The sequence below is a fragment of the Parambassis ranga genome, chromosome 2, assembly GCF_900634625.1.
Source record: "Parambassis ranga chromosome 2, fParRan2.1, whole genome shotgun sequence".
Taxonomy (NCBI): domain Eukaryota; kingdom Metazoa; phylum Chordata; class Actinopteri; family Ambassidae; genus Parambassis; species Parambassis ranga.
Genome location: NC_041023.1, coordinates 46,402,492 through 46,420,752, shown reverse-complemented (window position 1 = coordinate 46,420,752; position 18,261 = coordinate 46,402,492). Strand labels below are relative to the sequence as shown.

The 18,261-nt window shown below is 49.8% G+C and overlaps 6 protein-coding genes across 8 annotated transcripts in view; 2 read left to right on the top strand and 4 right to left on the bottom strand.

Annotated features, from left to right (window-relative positions):
• Positions 1-2: 2 nt before the first annotated feature.
• rps18 (ribosomal protein S18) lies at positions 3-2,109 on the bottom strand. The gene is made up of 6 exons (XM_028400457.1): positions 2,036-2,109; positions 1,154-1,252; positions 968-1,054; positions 729-830; positions 524-615; positions 3-121 (listed from the first exon to the last, which is right to left on the bottom strand). Exons 1-6 carry the CDS (start codon positions 2,036-2,038, stop codon positions 46-48), a joined length of 459 nt encoding a protein of 152 aa, XP_028256258.1. The 5' UTR covers positions 2,039-2,109; the 3' UTR covers positions 3-45.
• A 197-nt stretch (positions 2,110-2,306) lies between these two features.
• Positions 2,307-8,475, top strand: vps52 (VPS52 subunit of GARP complex). Of its 2 annotated transcripts, none has more exons than XM_028400449.1 (20): positions 2,307-2,446; positions 2,817-2,898; positions 3,009-3,061; positions 3,190-3,265; positions 3,384-3,451; positions 3,584-3,759; positions 3,946-4,096; positions 4,198-4,298; positions 4,382-4,514; positions 4,594-4,651; positions 5,355-5,488; positions 5,566-5,721; positions 5,858-5,976; positions 6,104-6,227; positions 6,305-6,400; positions 6,513-6,620; positions 6,695-6,760; positions 6,881-6,992; positions 7,840-7,958; positions 8,057-8,475. In XM_028400449.1, the coding sequence occupies exons 1-20, from the start codon at positions 2,351-2,353 to the stop codon at positions 8,201-8,203; spliced, it is 2,175 nt and encodes a 724-aa protein (XP_028256250.1). In that variant the 5' UTR covers positions 2,307-2,350; the 3' UTR covers positions 8,204-8,475. The 2 variants fall into 2 exon arrangements, with proteins under 2 accessions (XP_028256250.1, XP_028256251.1); XM_028400450.1 differs by having other exon boundaries at positions 2,336-2,446; positions 2,820-2,898.
• A 298-nt stretch (positions 8,476-8,773) lies between these two features.
• Positions 8,774-12,529, bottom strand: igldcp (Ig-like domain-containing protein). 2 transcript variants are annotated; one of them, XM_028400453.1, is made up of 7 exons: positions 12,392-12,529; positions 11,939-11,979; positions 11,369-11,722; positions 11,205-11,295; positions 10,026-10,204; positions 9,887-9,937; positions 8,774-9,799 (listed from the first exon to the last, which is right to left on the bottom strand). In XM_028400453.1, exons 1-7 carry the CDS (start codon positions 12,421-12,423, stop codon positions 9,717-9,719), a joined length of 831 nt encoding a protein of 276 aa, XP_028256254.1. In that variant the 5' UTR covers positions 12,424-12,529; the 3' UTR covers positions 8,774-9,716. The 2 variants fall into 2 exon arrangements, with proteins under 2 accessions (XP_028256254.1, XP_028256255.1); XM_028400454.1 differs by lacking the exon at positions 12,392-12,529 and adding an exon at positions 12,121-12,239.
• Positions 12,530-12,767: 238 nt separating this feature from the next.
• On the top strand, positions 12,768-16,832 carry LOC114432438 (uncharacterized). The gene is made up of 5 exons (XM_028400456.1): positions 12,768-13,012; positions 13,256-13,621; positions 13,831-13,950; positions 16,206-16,258; positions 16,352-16,832. The coding sequence occupies exons 1-5, from the start codon at positions 12,979-12,981 to the stop codon at positions 16,496-16,498; spliced, it is 720 nt and encodes a 239-aa protein (XP_028256257.1). The 5' UTR covers positions 12,768-12,978; the 3' UTR covers positions 16,499-16,832.
• LOC114432437 (uncharacterized) lies at positions 14,556-15,992 on the bottom strand. Its single transcript, XM_028400455.1, has 2 exons — positions 15,502-15,992; positions 14,556-15,407 (listed from the first exon to the last, which is right to left on the bottom strand). Exons 1-2 carry the CDS (start codon positions 15,826-15,828, stop codon positions 14,904-14,906), a joined length of 831 nt encoding a protein of 276 aa, XP_028256256.1. The 5' UTR covers positions 15,829-15,992; the 3' UTR covers positions 14,556-14,903.
• A 267-nt stretch (positions 16,833-17,099) lies between the features above and the next one.
• Positions 17,100-18,261, bottom strand: part of LOC114445251 (uncharacterized) — a 4,151-nt gene continuing 2,989 nt past the window's right edge. Inside the window, exons 6-8 of the mRNA XM_028420209.1 lie at positions 17,902-18,006; positions 17,632-17,691; positions 17,100-17,245 (exon numbers count right to left, since the gene is read on the bottom strand). Of these exons, the coding sequence (XP_028276010.1) occupies positions 17,100-17,245; positions 17,632-17,691; positions 17,902-18,006 (311 nt within the window). The remainder of the gene's footprint in view (positions 17,246-17,631; positions 17,692-17,901; positions 18,007-18,261) is intronic.

Genomic DNA, 18,261 nt, shown 5'->3' with positions numbered 1-18,261 from the left:
GCTTTTGTGAACGGTTGTTTTATTGAAACAGGGAAGCAGGGGAGTTTACTTCTTCTTGGACACACCGACAGTGCGACCACGGCGGCCGGTGGTCTTGGTGTGCTGACCACGCACACGCAGACTGCAGGAGAGAGGAGACAAGCGTTAAAACCTGAGACCAAGTCCACTGAAATTCTGTCACACAGCTTTTGTCAACACGAGTTGCATCTTAGCAGCTACTTAAAAACCTGTTATACAACATCAAACCCAAACAGGTGAAGTCTGCAATACCACCCACTCATCACACACACAATGCAGATGATTTGTTCACATGCACACGGTGAAGGCTGTTGAAGGGCAGAATTTCTGTCGTTGTAAACGTATCTCTGGCACCCACAGTCTCATGTACTAACACATGCAATTCAAGTTTTCCAGGAGAGGCTCTCTGCACACAGACGGGAACCCTGACGGTCCTCAGTGTCAGCCACTGTCACAGATGCTGGATCTGTGTGGAGGACGTACGGATGATGAATAAACGTCTTACCCCCAGAAGTGCCTGAGCCCACGGTGAGCCCTGATCTTCTTCAGCCTCTCCAGATCTTCTCTCAGCTTGTTGTCCAGACCGTTGGCGAGGACCTGAAATGACCGATGACCAAGCATCCGTCACACAATCTCATCCAGTTCAGCACTTTGTTGTTGATTTATGCCAAGCTAGTTGCGATAATTTCATGCGACTAGTTTCCACCGACCTGGCTGTATTTGCCGTCCTTGACGTCCTTCTGCCTGTTGAGGAACCAATCTGGGATTTTGTACTGGCGGGGGTTCTGCATGATGGTCACCACCCTCTCAACCTGAACGACAAACAGCCTTCGTTACTTCACAGGAAATAAATGTGAAAACAAGAGTGTAGCAGGCACCAAAGCTGAACCCATACGTATCAACTGTACGTCTTATTCACGGTTTCTCAGCGTAACCCCGCTCTCCTCACCTCCTCCTCAGTCAGCTCTCCAGCCCTCTTGTTGAGGTCAATGTCGGCCTTCCTCAGGACCACATGAGCGTAACGCCTGCCAACACCCTGAGGAGCGAAAGGCGTCGTTACTGAATATCAACGGTTAGCTGGAGATCAGACGGTCTGCTGCTTCTTGACGACGTGTGATCTTAAATACAAACTTACCTTGATGGCAGTGATGGCGAAGGCGATCTTCCTCCTGCCATCGATGTTCGTGTTGAGAACACGAAGAATGTGCTGGAACTTCTCAGGGATGACCAGAGACTGTAAACGCCACAGAAACACAAACAGCATCAGACACAGAACGAGGCGTGCAGGACATCCAGTCCAGTTTGGGAAAGCCACTAACTCCAAGGAACCGAGGCCAGGGTGAGGATGGACCAAAACACACTAAGACAACATGTCTATGCACGTTTTAGTACAGTTTGTTAAATATGCACAAATGCAGTTTAGTGTGCAGGTCTTTAGCTAACTTTTCCACCGTCAAAGCCGCCAAAACAAGCCAGAATAACAACGCTACATAAACCGCACGCCCACAGTGACGTAAACGTATCTTAACGGGTGGATGTGCGGGATATTTACGGTAGAAATCCCGCTTGTTTCTCCCGCAGCACAGGAACACCACCGTGCCACAGCCTTACCATTGAAAGAGGGCAAAGCTAGTTAGCTTCCACAGCTAGCCGCATGAAACTATGCCTGCTACTAACTCGTACGCTACGTAGATAACCCCCAAAAATCTCTGGTTATACGTCTCCTTCAAAACGGACAGAAACTGAGGACATAACACATTATCGATCATCACAAAACGAAAAGAGCTCAGCTAGTTACGCCTGTTAGCTACAAGCAGCTCGTACAGCTCATTCCAGCGTTGGCACAAATCCTGCTCTTTTATCAGTTTGTTCCACTGATGTACAAACAATTCGACCGCCAGCCGTTCACAGAACCAGTACCATGTTTATCATGCGTTCAGATGTTCGGAACACTTGAGAATAAAGCTGGATGATAATGGATTTTAAAACTACTCCGTGTCGGTATAAAAGATCTCACCATCTTGGAAGTAGGTTCCGTGCAAAGAGGAAGTCGGAACGATCTCGCGAGAGTTTGACCCAACTGGGCGGAAGTGCGTCCGTCACTTCACACCGGTCCGACCACAAATATACATTTATATATATATTTATATACACTTATGTCTCACGAAATAAATCACAAATACATTTTATGCTAACTATATCACACAGTAAAACACCGGCGTCGTGCTGTGTTGGTTTAAAGTGCCGCTATATATTTTATTGTCGTTGCTGACCGCGGGGCGGAACTTTAGGTTGGTGGGTCTTTTTCTTACGTTAGCTTAAATCTGCAGCAATGGCGGAGGGAGCCGCAGCTGCTGTTGGAGCTGGACCCGATGTAAACACAGCTGGAAACCCGACAGAAGTCGCCATGGCGTACTTACAGGACGAGGTGACATTTTATTATTTCTGCTGTTATTGAGTTATTTGGGTGTTCATTCATGGGACTCAACAGAATTTCATCAATGAACTGAAACCTGTCAGGTTTAGCTGCCTCCATGAAAGGAAAAGAAAGAACATGGATGAAAACATAGTGGAAGTGATCGAACAGACAATATATGTTGTCACACAAACATACATATATGCGTTGCTGTTGTTCGAAGCTAATGTAGCTGTTAGCATCCTGTCGAAACAGCATAATTTTATCTCTCAATTGCTTCCGTGTCACGTGACCAGGTGACTCCAAACTGTAAAACTAGTCAACTAAATTAATAATTGGCCGTAATAATTATAAATGAACACGTGTATTTGACTTTTCCTAGAAGACTGATGGAGACATCGCTAACCTGAACCTTGGAGAGCTGGATCTGACCACTGATGAGTTCATCCTGGATGAAGTGGACGGTAAGGAAGCACCCGTCCTCTTCATACCGACCCCTCAGCCTGGTTCAGAGCGCCTGGTTTCTGGGAGCTTTTGTTCGTCGGTAAGCGCTGTTCTCTTTTCTCTCCTGCAGTTCATATTCAGGCCAATCTGGAGGATGATCTGGTGAAGGAGGCGCTGAAAACGGTGAGAACATGGAGGCGCTCCATTCTAGTTTTAGAAACACACTTCCTGTTTCAAAATAAAAGCTCCGCTTCAGAACATGTGCAGTGAAAGGGCTGAAACGATGATGAATCTCCTGCGTCTGTTCTCAGGGCGTTGACCTCCGTCAGTACTCCAAACAGGTGGAGGCGGAGCTGCAGAGGATTGAGCAGGCCTCCATCAAAGACTGTATCCTTCACAGAATGGTCACAGCACACACACAGCTGCTTCCTCACAAACCTTCAGCATCCTGAGTGGAGGGGGTTCATGATGATCTGTTTAGATTTCCTGACAGCTCGTCTTTCAGATATTAAAGAGAGTCAGAACATCGCCCTGCTGCACAATCAGATCACTGCCTGTGACTCCATACTGGAGGTAAGAGCCTTCACACACATCCCACAATCCACTGCAGGACCACACAGCGAGCCAGAGCCAGTATTTTATCAGGCTCATGTTCTCCTAGGTCATTAGGAGGGATTTAAAACCCTTGTCTGTGCGTTCTTTCAGCGTATGGAGGGCATGCTGAGCGGCTTCCAGAGTGACCTGTCGTCCATCAGCAGCGAGATCCAGACGCTGCAGCAGCAGTCTGTCAGCATGAACGTCCGGCTGAAGAACAGGCAGGCCGTTCGCAGCCACCTCAGCCAGCTGGTGGACGAGCTGGTGGTGCCGGGAGCCATGATCTCGTAAGTCTCACACGTGTAGATGGTGAAGACTTAATGAAATGAACAAGTTAATAAGAGAGTTTTGTGTTTCATTTCTAAACATCTTCTAGGATTAAAAACCTTTTATCTGAAACATTTTCCATTTAGTTTACTAGTGATAGAGTTTGTCTTCATTGTAAACGTGCTTGACGTTCTCTGTCTTGGCAGCACCATCCTGGACACTCCTGTGACGGAGCAGGAGTTTCTGGAGCAGCTTCATGAGCTCAACAACAAGATCAACTTTGCTAAAGAGCTGAGCTTCAGAGAGACGCTGGCCTGCTCCGACATCCAGGACATCGTCGACCGCCTCAAACTCAAGGTGGCACAAAGACAGAAACAGACCGGGACGAGGACACAAAACGTCCTCATGTACACACTCATGCTGTGTTCTATTTTTGAATGAATTCTCCTCCACCTCAGGCGGTGTCAAAGATCAGAGAGTTCATTCTTCAGAAGATCTACTCCTTCAGGAAACCCATGACCAACTACCAGATCCCACAGAACACTCTGCTGAAGTACAGGTAGCTCCTGGATGTGTCCTCAGGTTCGTTGTGTGAAGGGTTAATGAAGTAACAACAGGCAGCTTTTGTTTGTCTCGCTGTAGATTTTTCTACCAGTTCCTTCTGGCCAACGAGAGAACGGTCGCAAAGGAGATCAGAGACGAGTACGTGGACACGATGAGCAAGATTTACTACAGTTACTTCAAGTCTTACAGCAGCAGGCTGCTGAAAGTGCAGGTCAGTGTCTCAGCAGCGATGCTGCGTGTGTCTGTCTGTCTCCTGTCTCTGACACACTGTTGTCTCTGTCCTCCTGCAGTACGAGGAGGTGGCGGACAAAGACGACCTGATGGGAGTAGAAGACACAGCCAAGAAAGGTATCCTTTAATCCTGAGTGTCACAACACACGGCTACGCAGAGACACAACACACGGCTACGCAGAGACACAACACACGGCTACGCAGAGACACAACACACGGCTACGCAGAGACACAACACACGGCTACGCAGAGACACAACACACGCTACACAGAGACACAACACATGGCTACGCAGAGACACAACACACGGCTACGCAGAGACACAACACATGATTACACAGAGACACAACACACGCTACACAGAGACACAACACACGCTACACAGAGACACAACACACGCTACACAGAGACACAACACACGCTACACAGAGACACAACACACGGCTACGCAGAGACACAACACACGCTACACAGAGACACAACACACGCTACACAGAGACACTACACAGAGACACAACACACGATTACACAGAGACACAACACACGGCTACACAGAGACACAACACACGCTACACAGAGACACAACACACGCTACACAGAGACACTACACAGAGACACAACACACGCTACACAGAGACACAACACACGCTACACAGAGACACTACACAGAGACACAACACACGATTACACAGAGACACAACACACGGCTACACAGAGACACAACACATGATTACACAGAGACAGAGACACAACACACTGCAGCAGGTAAAGCAGCGGACCACAGCTCAGGGTGTGTCGGCTCCTTGACTGGCGGCCGCAGGTTTCTTCTCCAAACCGTCTCTGAAGAGCAGGAACACCATCTTCACTGTGGGCCAGAGGGGGGCGATACTGAGCCCCGCTGAGCTGGAGGGTCCCATCCTGGTTCCACATACGGCTCAGAGAGGAGACAGCAGGGTGAGGCCTCACACACTGAAAGGACAGAGCAGAGCCTTGGTCCCTGTCATGATGATGACGGTCTGTCTGTCCTGCAGTATCCCTATGAGACGCTGTTTCGCAGCCAGCACTACGCTCTGCTGGACAACGGCTGCAGGGAGTTCCTCTTCCTGTCCGACTTCTTCATGGTGGCAGGAAACTCTGCGCTGGACCTCTTCAACAGCATCATGGGAAAAACTCTCAGCATGTTCCTGGTAAGAAGGCGGCAGCATCACATGACAAAGAAAAGGTCTGCAGACGGCTGACGGGCTGGTTTCTGTCTTTATAGCTGTGCAGCCATGATTGTGGTGTCTTTATAGTCTCAGTGCTGTTTTGTGTGTCTTCCTGTAGAAGAGCATGTCCACCTACGTGTCCGACTGCTACGACAGCATCGCCGTCTTCCTGTGTATCCACATCATCCTCAGATTCAGAGCCATCACCGCCAAGAGGAACATCCCCGCCCTGGACAAGTCAGTGTCCTCGTCCAGAGTCCTCCTTCAACTGCGTCCCTACTTACAAATTTTGTGACTCTGTGTGACTGTGTGTGTGTGTGTGTGTGTGTGTGTGTGTGTGTGACTCTGTGTGTGTGTGTGTCAGGTACTGGGAGGCTGTGTTAGAGCTGCTCTGGCCGCGATTTGAACTGATCCTGGAGATGAACATCCACAGCATCAGAAACACAGACCCACAGAAACTGGGAGTCCTGGACACCAGACCACACTACGTAGGTCTACACACACACACAGACACACACAGATCAGCCCCAGTGTGTCTGTCAGTGTGTGCTTTTGCTGATTTCAGATCACCCGTCGTTATGCGGAGTTCTCGTCGGCCATCGTCAGCATCAACCAGACGTTCCCTAATGAGCGGACCAACACTCTGCTGGGACAGCTGCAGGTAACGCACACACACACACACATGCACGCACGCACGCACACACACACAAACAGACACACAAGCAGGAGATTCAAACAGTTGTGCTGAGTTTATTACTAAACGTGCCTTGCAGGTCGAGGTGGAAAACTTTGTCCTGAAGATGGCGGCAGAGTTCCCGTCCAGAAGAGACCAGCTCATCTTCCTCATCAACAACTACGACATGATGCTCAGCGTCCTCATGGTGAGCTCGAACAACGGCGTGATGGGAAACATGGTGTCTGCAGCAGATCTGACTTCTTTCTCTTGTTTGTCCAGGAGAGGGCAGCAGACGACAGTAAAGAGGTGGAAGGGTTCCAGCAGCTGCTTCTGGCCAGAACGCAGGTTACTGTGACGCTTATTGAATAAACTGATGTTTATTGGTGATATTTTATATACATTTAAAGCAGAGGAGAGACTGATGCAGCACATTTATGTGTTCTGTGCCATTTTTACGGGCTTCAGGAGTTCATCGAGGAGATTCTGTCTCCTCCCTTTGGAGGGATGATCGCCTTCGTGAAGGAGGCCGAGGCCCTGATGGAGAAAGGGCAGCTAGACCGACTGAAGAATGAGGAAGGTGACTGAAATGTTTTTTCATTTTTTTAGTGTAAATCTGTGAGCTGACAGTGAATTAATAATGTTCCTGTCCCATGGGGGGCGCTGTGGAGACAGTCCACGATGAACAGAGCCCAGAAATGAAACGTTCATGTGGTTAAAACAACATAAAACTCATTTTACATCTTTTCATGTTTCTATAACAATCAGTGACATCACCTAGACAGACTTCACACGCTCTGATTGGACACATCACAGCAGAGCCCCTATAGAGACATATATGTGAGGACTCCCGTCTGCCGTGGAGGGAGGACCTCCTGTCCCCATCAGTCCCTGTCTGAACTGACCAATGGGCAGCCGTGCTAGTGTTTGATGGAGAGTTACACAGATCGTTTGTAGATCAGATTAAGAATACCTTTATTAGTCCCACAATGGGGAAATTGCCATCATTAGAAAAAGGACACACACACACACACACACACACACCAGTAAATACCGTGTTCAGTTTTGTGTTTCAGATAATGAAGCTTCTTTATTGCAAACACTCAACTCCAAAACTTGACACACATCACCTCCTCCTCTGACTGGATCAAAGCCCGGCGGCCTGCTGCTGCTCTGGGTTTCACCTCGGCCTCCTCTCTGTCTTTTCTCTCTCAGTTTTGTTTTACAGGACAATGCTGCGTTCATTCGGAAACCTTCCTCAGTTTTGTTTCTTCCTCTGTCAGCCCGACGCTGCAGGCTCGCGCCTCAGCTTCCCACATCCTCTTTTTTTGTTGACGTGGCCTTTGTTTTCACGCTCACAGCTTTACTTGTCAGCAGTCTTACATAATCTGTGTGTGTCTCTGTGTGTGTGTGGTGTGTGTGTGCAGCTCGGATCACTCACCTGGTTCGGGGGTTTTCTGGTACGTGGAAGCAGTCGGTGGAGGCGATGAGTCAGGACGTCATGAGGTCCTTCACCAACTTTAAGAATGGAACCAGCATCATACAGGTGAGCTGACACACAGACACACAACTCACTGCACAAACAACAACAACAACAACAACATGACCCATCAGACAGACGCGTGCTGTGATGCCTTCCTGCAGGGCGCCCTGACGCAGCTCATCCAGTACTACCACGGCTTCCACAAAGTCCTGAACCAGCCCACGTTCCGCAGCCTGGCCGTCCGCTCCGAGCTCATCAACCTGCACCACCTGATGGTGGAGGTGAAGAAGCACAAACCCAACTTCTAACGTCTGACCGCAGGAGCTCCATCCGCTCCGTCAGCATCCGCTCTCAGCGCAGTCATTCTGTGACTCCACTCATTTCCACTGATGATGACGAACACGAAGGATCGTGCACGTGTTTCATCGCTGAGGTTTCAGACTCATCAGGTCAGATTCATACACGACGCGGCTCTTTAGATTCTCCTCAGCATGAAGAAATCAGAATAATCTGAAGACTTAAAGATAAAAGCTAAAGCCAAGAGCCTCATGTGTTTATTATTAAAACGCTGAACAGGGTTTCTGTTGTGTGTATTTATGTGGACTTTTAAGCAGCGTTGTGTTCTCGGTGTGGAGTATTCCTGCTTGAATGTGTGTTTGTGTTTCTGACCACATGTTGAGGCACACGCTCCGATCACCAGTGTGTTAAAACGTCTCGACGACACTGTAGTGGGACTATTTTAATGTGGGCGGATGAATCCCCGTGTGCTGCGGTGCTGAGGAACACAGTTTCCACAGGATGCTCGGTGCCTGTTCAGCGGTCATGTTGTAAGTCATTCCCATACGAGCAGTAAATAACAGAAATGCAACACGAGTGTATCTGCTTGTTTTATTTTAGTTTATTATCATTTAAATTAGCATGAAAAACTCAGAAAACTAGTGTGATTATAACAATATAATACAAGACCACACAGAGAAGAGAAGAGATTTTATGTGGTGCATCGGTCGATTCTCAGAGTGTCCTTGAACGCACCACAGTGGTATGATTACTAACTCTGATACATGAAGGGTTATATATGTGAAGAATGTTTTCTTAACTTGCTGCTGTTGGTCTCGGTCTGTTTGGAGCTGCCGTGTGTGGACTGTCAGCTGCTGTGACGTTCAACCAGGAGCCGCTGATGAGGAGTTATAATCTGATTTATGTGTTTATATGTGATGCAGTGTTATTATCTCACACACACACACACACACACACACACACACACACGCTGGCCTTAAAAGGACACATCAGCATTGCTCAGTCGTTCCCAGAGGCGGACACTGCTAGCCCAGCTGCTCTGCATTAGCTGTACTTCAAAACTACTCCATAATTCCACAGGAAGCTGCATGTGCAGCAGATGGAGGAGAAGATGTGACTATAGCAGCCATCAGTGGAGGTCGGCGTTATCATTGCTCCTTCATTCCTCCTTCATTCCTCCTGATAATGTTTGATTTGCTACATTAATGTTGTTTAATTAAGTTCACAGTGTTTGACTGTTGGCTCCTCATCACAGGACCAACAGTGCAACAGCAACCATGCCAGCAGACACATCTGTCCCTGATGTGTCCTCTGCAGACCCGGTGAGCATCAGACCGTGTTAGCTTAGCATCTGAGTTCAGTGATCTTACTGGAAGAAGCTGATGTTTCGTTTTAAGAGGCCAGTGTGTTTAACGGCTGTTTTCTGTGTGTAACCTGAGCTAACGTATTCTGACAGATGTATGGAAATCACATTCAGTTTAAAGACACCTGCTGGCTACAGAGATAACGTCTGTACAGATTGTTTTAGACGAGACGGACGATCTGGAGGCTGCAGACGAGAAGAGGCAGGATGAGCAGAGCTGAGCCGCTGCTGCTGGCAGCCACATCTGTGGAGACATCAGAGCAGGAAGACACAGAGTCATTCACTCAGCCCTCCTCACACTGACCCAGAGTCTGAAGCCGGTGGTTCTCACCTGTCGGGATGTTTTCCTGCGTCCGGAACTGTCTGGAAGGAGCCGGGTTTTCTGTGGAACGCACCAAAGACACAACATCATCACCTGACCACCAGGAGCTACACCCGGAGATCACCAGGAGCACGAGCCCTCCCCTCACCTTCCACAGTGAGCTGCACCGTGCTGACTGCCAGCCCGTTTTCATCCAGGACTTTGTAGACCCCTTCATCCGTGTGCTGTACCTTCCTCATCGTCAGCTGCTGGAGCAGCGGATGCTTCACAACACGCTCGCTGTTCCCCTCCTCCCTCAACCACACATCCGTCCACACGGAGCTGTCCCTGTGGAAACACAGTCATCACCCGTTAGAACCAGACAGAGACAAACCAGGACAGCGCCCCCCAGAGGCTCCCTGATCAACGAGCTCCCTGAGCTGGCTTCCAAACAGTGATCCACCACGATAAAACACCGCCTGCTGCTGCACACACACAAACATGACGCACCTTCCATGGCGTCACCCGCTGGTTTTTGTGGTGTGGGTAGAGGCGAGCGCGTGGAGCAGAGATAAACGGGAGCCTCGCGACCGCTGGCGCCCCCCACCTGTTACACAAAGCGCCACGCCTGTAGCGGTTTGTTTGTTTGTGTTAGATTGTAAACATGATCATTTCATCTTTAAAGTTTTATCCTGGTGGTCTGTGGGGACTGACTCACTTTTGGAACTAGCCCTCAAGTGGACACTTGAGGAACTGCAGTTTTTTTGCACAGGTACTTCTACTGAAGATCTCTCAATCGCCCCCTGGTGGCACGTTAGCAAATCCACAAACTGAACTCGTAGCGGCCGGCTTTTCTCCGAATTCTGAATTTTTAAAGAAACATACAAATTCCTAAATTAGACTCGAATTCGGACCTGATTCTCTTTTTTTTTACATATTCACACTTTAAAACGTTTAGAAGACATTTTCTTCTTTTCATCGTGACAACAAAAGAGTCATGTTGACAAAGGCAGCTGAGTGGTTGTCCGGGTGACGCGGTGTAAGTAAAGAGTTTGATGTGAAATCCATCAAAACGATCTGACTGAAGTCATCAGCAAAACTGAAGGCGATGGTTGAGGAGGCGGCATGGCGTACTTTCCTTTAAAAAGCCTTTATTGTGTCTCGGCTCAGCTCCTGGTCTGTGTTCAGACTGAGTCATAACTTCACCAGCGGCCTTCAATCTACTTCAGTTTGATGCAAACAGTCATTTAATAGGAGGAGGCGTAGGCGTCTCCAGAGGGAGCAGAGACAAAGAAACAAAGAGCTGAGACAGGCTCCGGGTCTTAGGAGAGGTTTGTGGACGTCTCACCTGCCCTGGAAGACGACGCTCATGGAGTGTTGGGTGTAAAGCTGCAGGACAAAGTCCTCTCCTGGATGATGGGACTGGTAGGTCTTGTGGTCTGAGAGACAAAAATCCACATTAACACACAGAATAAGCCACAAAGACGGAGAGCACCCGGACTGCAGACTGACCGTACACAGACAGCTTCACAGTCTGAAGGGAGACCCGGGTTTTCTTCGACCTGGCCCCGTTCACCACCATGAAGCTCTCGTAGCTCCCCGTGTCAGCGATCTGGACGTCCCTGATGATCAGAGAGCAGTTCCCGGACCTGAGCCTCTCCTCCGGCACCTCCAGCCGGCCCTGAAACTCGTCCGCCTCCCACCTGACCACCCCGCGCCGCTCGAACACCGTGTCGACCAGGGTCGACCACACGATGTGGCAGTCAGGCGGAGCCACCTCCCCGAGGGGAGGCTTCCAGCTGCAGGGAAGAACGACCTGATTCCCCACCGTGGAGACGATGGAGGCGGAGGGCAGGGCGGAGGCGTCTGGATGGAGGACAAAAAGACACGTGTGACGTTCAAACATGGAGGTCTGATGAGGGTGACGCTAACAAGCGACCATCAAGATGGCCCCTCTGTGTGTCATAAGCCCCTTATGATGTCATCAGGCGAAGCACGTTTACACACATACATCAGGCGTCGGCCGTGTTCACAGAGTTTAGTCTGAGTAAAAGTTCAAGCTTCAATGTTTCTGACACTCACCAGCTGAACAGCCAATCAGGGCAGAGTACAGCAGGGCAGCCCTGAAAGACACAGACACCACAAAGTCCATCAGCACCTGGCAGCAGCTGCTCAACATCAAGGTCAATACAAACAGTGAAGCACAACAGCAGGTTCAGTCATTCATCGTCTTATTTATGTCTTTTTAAATTTGTTAAACTCACATAAACAGTGTCTGCTGGCAGCACTGAGTGATTTAAAGGAAATGAAACTAAAGTAAAGTGACGCGTGTCACAAACAGCTGATCGCGCCGTAGGTTTCGTTTCTCTGCGCGCGGAGCTTTAGCAGTAACAGAAACTCCGCGGCGGCGTGCGCGGCAGCGGCGGCGCGCTCAGCGTCAAACTACATGTGTAATAATTTCTGCAGAGATGATAAAGATGAGAACAGTGAAACATCCTGTGAGTGGAGAGTCTGACGTGACGCGGCGGTCCTCACCAGGCGCGGCTGCAGAGCGCGCTCCTCATCATGCTGGGGCGGAGAACCTGGATCCTGGACGCTGCTCCGGCAGGACTCGGTCTGGGTGAGTGTGAGTGTGTGAGTGTGTTCACGCGCAGCTCTCACCTCCTACTTAAGGCTCCAGCGCTTAGGTTTCGATTTCCAGCGTCCTTCAAAATAAAAGCCCAGAACTCATCAAACGTTGTTTTTACACTTTCAGGATTAATTCTGTATCAGTCTGGAAACACCTCGGACTCTGATCTTTGATTATTGATTGTGATGTTTACATGTTTCTATTTTAGTTTAGGACTCGAGAAAAAGTGAGACAAGTTGAATAAGGTGAGTTTTATTTTGACAGGCAGCTTCCGGTTCGTGTGAGAATCGAAACTCAGCGCTGTGAGGTGAGGGGAGGGCTCGTGCTCCTGGTGCTGCGTTCAGGGGAAATGTTCCGTTCACAGGTCGGTGGTCTCACACAAATAAAGTCCCCGATCACTTCCTCCCTCTGAACACACAGACCGCACCACCATGACCTGATCAGTCCGTGCTGCAGCCCCACGCACCACACACCGGGACCCAGGTAGATCAGGATGGAGGCTCTCACCTGGATCCTCACTGTGCTGAGTGAGTTCGTGTTTTCTTATCTGCTGTGACGTCAGAGTGTATTTATGTTTATGAATAAGTCATAAACACACAGCTCCTCCTGCTGAGACCTGCAGGGTCCATTTAATTGTGACGCCAGGTCCACTGGTGTCCACATACTTTTGACCAAATCTACTTGAAAATATCACCTGATTGTATTTAGTGTAAAAAAATGTCCACATACTTTTGACCATGTCCTCATGCTGAGCTGTATACTTTGGACAGCTGCTGCAGGCTGTCACTTCCTGTCCGCAGCCTCACCCGCCCTCCGCTCGGCCCTGGTGGTCCAGGCGGGACAGAACGTGTCTCTGCCCTGTAACGTGACGCCAGGCTCGGACATCACCTGGTACCGCCTGCGCTCCGACCTGCCGCTGCCTCTCATCACGGTGACGAAGGCGAATGTGGGCGAGGACACGGGGCGGTTTTACTCTGTGAGCAGCAGCCACGTCAGCTGGACGGGGGGCGTGGAAGACGGCTGCATCAGCCTGGACATCCAGCAGGTGGAGGAGGAGGACGCTGGGCTGTATTTCTGCATCGGGCGAAGCGCGGCAGGCGTGTGTGTCAACAGAGGAGTCCGTCTGACCGTGACGGGTAAGACAGGGCGTAGAATGATCGCCTAACTTGATTTACTCAGAGATGAAGCTAACATGCTAAGTGCTGTTCCTCCAGTCTCCACTGGAGGCAGACTCGAGTCCTCACAGATGTAAAAAAGATGTTACAGAAGAAATAAAGTTTGTTTTTGAATCAGAACAGTGATGGCCGACAGCGTGGCTCAGCAGCTGTTGTTTGTGTGTTTTCAGGAGCTGATGAGGACACGGACGACAAGATGTGGCGGCCATGTTGGAGTCTGGGCATCTGCGTCCTTCCAGCTCTGCTCGCCCTCTGTATGGTCTGCGGGGTCGGAGTCTACCTGTACTCAGGTGTGTGTGTGTGTGCAGTACTCTGTAGTATGGTACTTGTACAGCACCATAAAGAGATCTGTCATCTGTGGGCTCTACCGCCCCCTGCTGGTGATTTTGGGGAACTGTCACACCACCACACAGACACTGATTTGTTTGATCAAGCTGCTTCTTCGTGTATCACCGCTGTTTGTTCAGCTGTGAATTTATATCACAGTGAAAATATCTTCATATTTTTAATCTGGATATTTTTTATTCAAAAAAAACTTCAGAATTCTTAACAGATGTAAAATTCAGACTTTTTTCGCAGAATTTTGAAAAAAAAAAAAATCTCACAGTTTTTGTCGGAGACTTTGAGCTGATCAATATTTTTTTCTAAGGAATCAGAATTCTGGGTAATCAGTGAATTTGTTTCGATAAAGAAATGATCAGATTTCTGGTTAAAGAGCTGTAATCCTAAGAGATATGAACATATTAATATTTATACAAGCATCAGTTTCATGTGATTAACCTGAGGTGAGTGTGAACACTCCGCTCTGAGAGAACCGGTTTCGCCGGCTCTCAGCAGGCACAAGGATCACCGTGATCTGTGAGAGCCGGGAGGATCACACCGATACACCGAAAGCTTCTCTGCACTCACACTTTAATTCCATGGAAACCTCTGTACACAGATCAGGGTCAGGGGCCACACATCTGTTCACACCTGGATCAGGATCACAGCAAACTGAAGCAGTGCAGCTGGTTTGATACAGTGTTTATCCAGAGGGCAGTAAAGGCAGCGCCCTCTGCTGGAACAAAAGGAGGTGGCTAGCAGCTAATTAGCATTTAAAGCGACAGACAGTGGTTAAATGAGACATTTAAAGGAAGAGAACATCAGTAAGTATCGGTAGTGGCACTTCAGGTTGACTCGGTGAAGGTGAGGTGTTTGTTAGTGAAGAGCTGAAGGTTCTGAAGGCCTCGCAGCACCGCCGGGCTCAGACCTGCTTCAGCAGCAGCCCGTATGGACGGATGGACTCCTGCACGATGGCCCTGGTCTTGATGTCGGTGCTGCCCTCGGGGATGTACACCACCCAGATGTTCTCCCTCTGGCACGTCTTTCTCTTCTCCGGGTTGATGCGGTTCTGGAGAACCACTTGGTACGTCTTCCCGTCCACTTTGGACTTGAACCTCTTGCAGTACTTCTCTGCCATCTTGATGTCTGGGGTGGAGTACACCCCCTTGCCCCTGGTCTCAGGGTTGACCAGACAGGCGGCGGCAGCATCCAGAAACTTCGGCTCGTCGTCCGGCTTCCCCTCATGGGACAGGATGAGGGAGCCGTCCATGTTGTAGCCGTGGTAGGACACGGGCCAGGCGTCCTTCGCCGTCCCCAGCCAGGTGTCCCCGCCGTCATACTTCTGCGTGACGCGCAGAGCGACGCGGTTCCAGCCGCAGGGACGAACGTACTGCTCGTTACCACGCAGGAACTTCTTGTCTCCGTCCTGGAGGTCAACAAATGTATGAACTTAGATTTCTATAATAATTTAACAGATCACTTTAAATCTGTGTCATGGGACCTGAGGCCCCTCTGCTCACCTTTATGTTGGTGAAGTCGTAGTTGTACTGAGAATGGAAAAAGTCCTCGGGGTTGATCTTCACCGTGGTCTGGAGGCTCGGCCCAGGCCCCTCAGTCAGCGCCGGCGGGGAGCTGTACATGTCCAAGTCGTCCCCGTCCTGCAGGGACAGAGTCCCTATGCTGGTGTAGTACTCTAGCTCTTTAAAGCCCTGCTGCTTGTAGTACTCCCTGAGGGCCACGATGTTGACCAAGTCCTGCGTCGTGAGCATGGATTCGCTGCTGGACGACTCCACCCTGCAGCCGCAGAGCACAGACAGGGCCTCCAGGCACACGTTGATGTCCGGCATGGTGCTGACAGGAGGAAGGGGGACAGAGAGGACTCGCTGAGGACTTTCTGAGGGTTTCTTCAAGTAAATCTGACTCTCAGTCTGCTCCGGCACAAACAGTGAAGCCCCAGATTCACTGTCATACTTTCACTTTCACAGAGACTTCCTGTAAGAGCGAGCCCTGCGTGGAAGGGGGCGGGGTTTCTGTTTAGACTCTGGGACTGTTTAACTGTTTACTGACTGGTTTGCTGTTTGGTTTTTGGTCTGAGTGGTTTTAAAAAATAGTTTTCTGCTGAATGAGTACATTTGTGTTTTTCCATCCTTTGCTTTAAGAATGAATCTAAATAAAGATAAATTTACAGATTAATTATAATCTGGAGCTCTCTGTCTGTCTTCAGGTAAACCGGCTGTCTGCTGCTGTAATCCAGGACGACCACCAGGCGTCCCAGAGGTCGGTCACTTCCTCCCGACGTGTCTGGTTCATGTTCATGAGCTGCTCCAGGCTGAGAGATTTAACTACATTTCTCTGTTGGTGCCTCTGCAGGAAGTCTGTCTGCATTATTCCAGCCTGAAGCACCCAGATAAGCCCCGCCCCTCCGGCTGCGGAGGAACCAGATTGGTCAGAGAGGACGTCACGTACTCGACAGTGAACACCCGCAAGAAGCCACGGGCGTCACATGACCTCAAGTAAGACCGACCGGGTCTTTAAAATGACGCCTGGCGACCCGCAGACCCTCTGACAGTGAAACGATGCACTGACTGTTGGAACCAGCCCTCTAGTGGCCATTGAAGGACCTGCAGTTTAATGCACCTGTTTTATAATCGCACATGATCAATGTTAGAGTTAATATCAGCTGTGCAGCTTTGTGCATTGTTGCAAGTTTTATCTTATCGTATCAGCTTCAGGTTTGACAGTAGAAGTTTTTAAGAACTGATTTTGTTGCTTCATGATGTTCGTGGGTCTGGAAACAGCTCAGTGTTTAATTAAAGCATTTTTGTGGATTTGAAATCCAGTTTTTCACAGAGCTCAGGTGCAGGTGTGCAGAGTTAATGACTGACAGGTGCAGGTGTGCAGAGTTAATGACTGACAGGTGCAGCTGGGCGCGGCTGGACTTTGGTCCAGAGACAGAGAGGCAGCTCCAGAAGCAGCTGTCCCTGTTTCCTTTGATTCAGTTTCTTCTGTATTGATCCTAAATTTAAACTCGGCAGAAAGTGTCCGAGGACGGACGGCTGAAAGAATGAAGACAGACGCAGCTGCAGAGGAAAACTTTAATCCGCTGAAAGATTCCGCTCTATCTGGTGATGACGGACGAGTAGATGACGGCCTGGTTCTGATCCGGCGGAGTCCTGCTGGGTCTGTCCCTCCAGTTTTGCCGGCCCAGAGAGGCGTAGTGGATTGTCTCATCCTGCGGGGACAGATTCTCCACCTCCTCATACTCTACAGGCAGACAGAGAGGACAGACAGAGGGACAGATAGAGGGACAGACAGACGGAAAGAGAGGACAGACAGAGGGACAGGCAGAGAGGACAGACAGAGGCACAGACAGACAGAGGGACAGGCAGAGAGGACAGATAGGCAGAGAGGACAGACAGACAGACAGATGGACAGACAGACAGAGAGGACAGGCAGATGGACAGGCAGACAGAGGGAAAGATGGACAGAGGGACAGGCAGACAGAGAGGACAGACAGAGGGACAGGCAGACAGACAGAGGGACAGGCCGTCAGAGAGGACAGACAGACAGGCAGACAGAGGGGACAGAGAGGACAGACGGTGTTTAAAGTGTTGTGGCTGTCAGAGGTGTCTCAGGTCTGACGGTGTTACCGGTTTGTCCACTGGGCGTCTTCCACAGCTGCAGCTCCGTGTCCTCGTGTCTCTGCGCTGCTGCAGAGAGACAGCAGAGATGATGATGATGATGATGAAGGCTAAAGCCTTTTAGTGAACAGTAAACTCTGATACAGATATTTGGAGGGAGGCCACAGGCCCTGGTCTTTCTGTGCATAAACAGAAAGCCTGCGGTGGAAACCCCCTGGCCCTGCTTCATATCTGCATGTATGGAAAGCCTAAGGCTGAGCTGCACAAACACCTGCTCACCTGTGTGCCTGCGCCTCCTGCACTTGATGCTGGTCAGTAACACACAGACGGAGACCAGCAGGACGGTCATGAGGCCCAAACCGACCAGAGCCACCAGCAGCAGAGCTGAGACACACACAGACACACACACAGACACACACAGACACACACAGACACACACACAGACACACACACACACAGACACACACAGACACACACACAGACACACACACAGACACACACACAGACACACACACACACAGACACACACACACACACAGACACACACACAGACACACACACACACATACACACACAGACACACACAGACACACAGACACACACACTCACACACAGACACACACAGAGACACACACACAC

Coding starts and splice junctions, on each gene's coding strand:
- LOC114432438 (XM_028400456.1), top strand. CDS start 12,979: ATGGAGGCTCTCACCTGGATCCTCACTGTGCTGA. Junction 13,622..13,830: donor AGTCCGTCTGACCGTGACGG/GTAAGACAGGGC, acceptor GTGTGTTTTCAG/GAGCTGATGAGGACACGGAC. Junction 16,259..16,351: donor GACCACCAGGCGTCCCAGAG/GTCGGTCACTTC, acceptor GTGCCTCTGCAG/GAAGTCTGTCTGCATTATTC.
- igldcp (XM_028400453.1), bottom strand. CDS start 12,423: ATGATGAGGAGCGCGCTCTGCAGCCGCGCCTG. Junction 11,980..12,391: donor GCGCTCTGCAGCCGCGCCTG/GTGAGGACCGCC, acceptor TGTGTCTTTCAG/GGCTGCCCTGCTGTACTCTG. Junction 9,800..9,886: donor GCAGGAAAACATCCCGACAG/GTGAGAACCACC, acceptor ATGTCTCCACAG/ATGTGGCTGCCAGCAGCAGC.
- rps18 (XM_028400457.1), bottom strand. Junction 831..967: donor GAGAGCTGACTGAGGAGGAG/GTGAGGAGAGCG, acceptor TTTGTCGTTCAG/GTTGAGAGGGTGGTGACCAT. Junction 122..523: donor GGGCTCAGGCACTTCTGGGG/GTAAGACGTTTA, acceptor TCTCTCCTGCAG/TCTGCGTGTGCGTGGTCAGC.
- LOC114432437 (XM_028400455.1), bottom strand. CDS start 15,828: ATGCCGGACATCAACGTGTGCCTGGAGGCCCTGTCTGTGCTCTGCGGC. Junction 15,408..15,501: donor ACGACTTCACCAACATAAAG/GTGAGCAGAGGG, acceptor GTTGACCTCCAG/GACGGAGACAAGAAGTTCCT.
- vps52 (XM_028400449.1), top strand. CDS start 2,351: ATGGCGGAGGGAGCCGCAGCTGCTGTTGGAGCTGGACCCGATGTAAAC. Junction 5,722..5,857: donor AAACTCTCAGCATGTTCCTG/GTAAGAAGGCGG, acceptor GTCTTCCTGTAG/AAGAGCATGTCCACCTACGT. Junction 6,228..6,304: donor TGGACACCAGACCACACTAC/GTAGGTCTACAC, acceptor TGCTGATTTCAG/ATCACCCGTCGTTATGCGGA.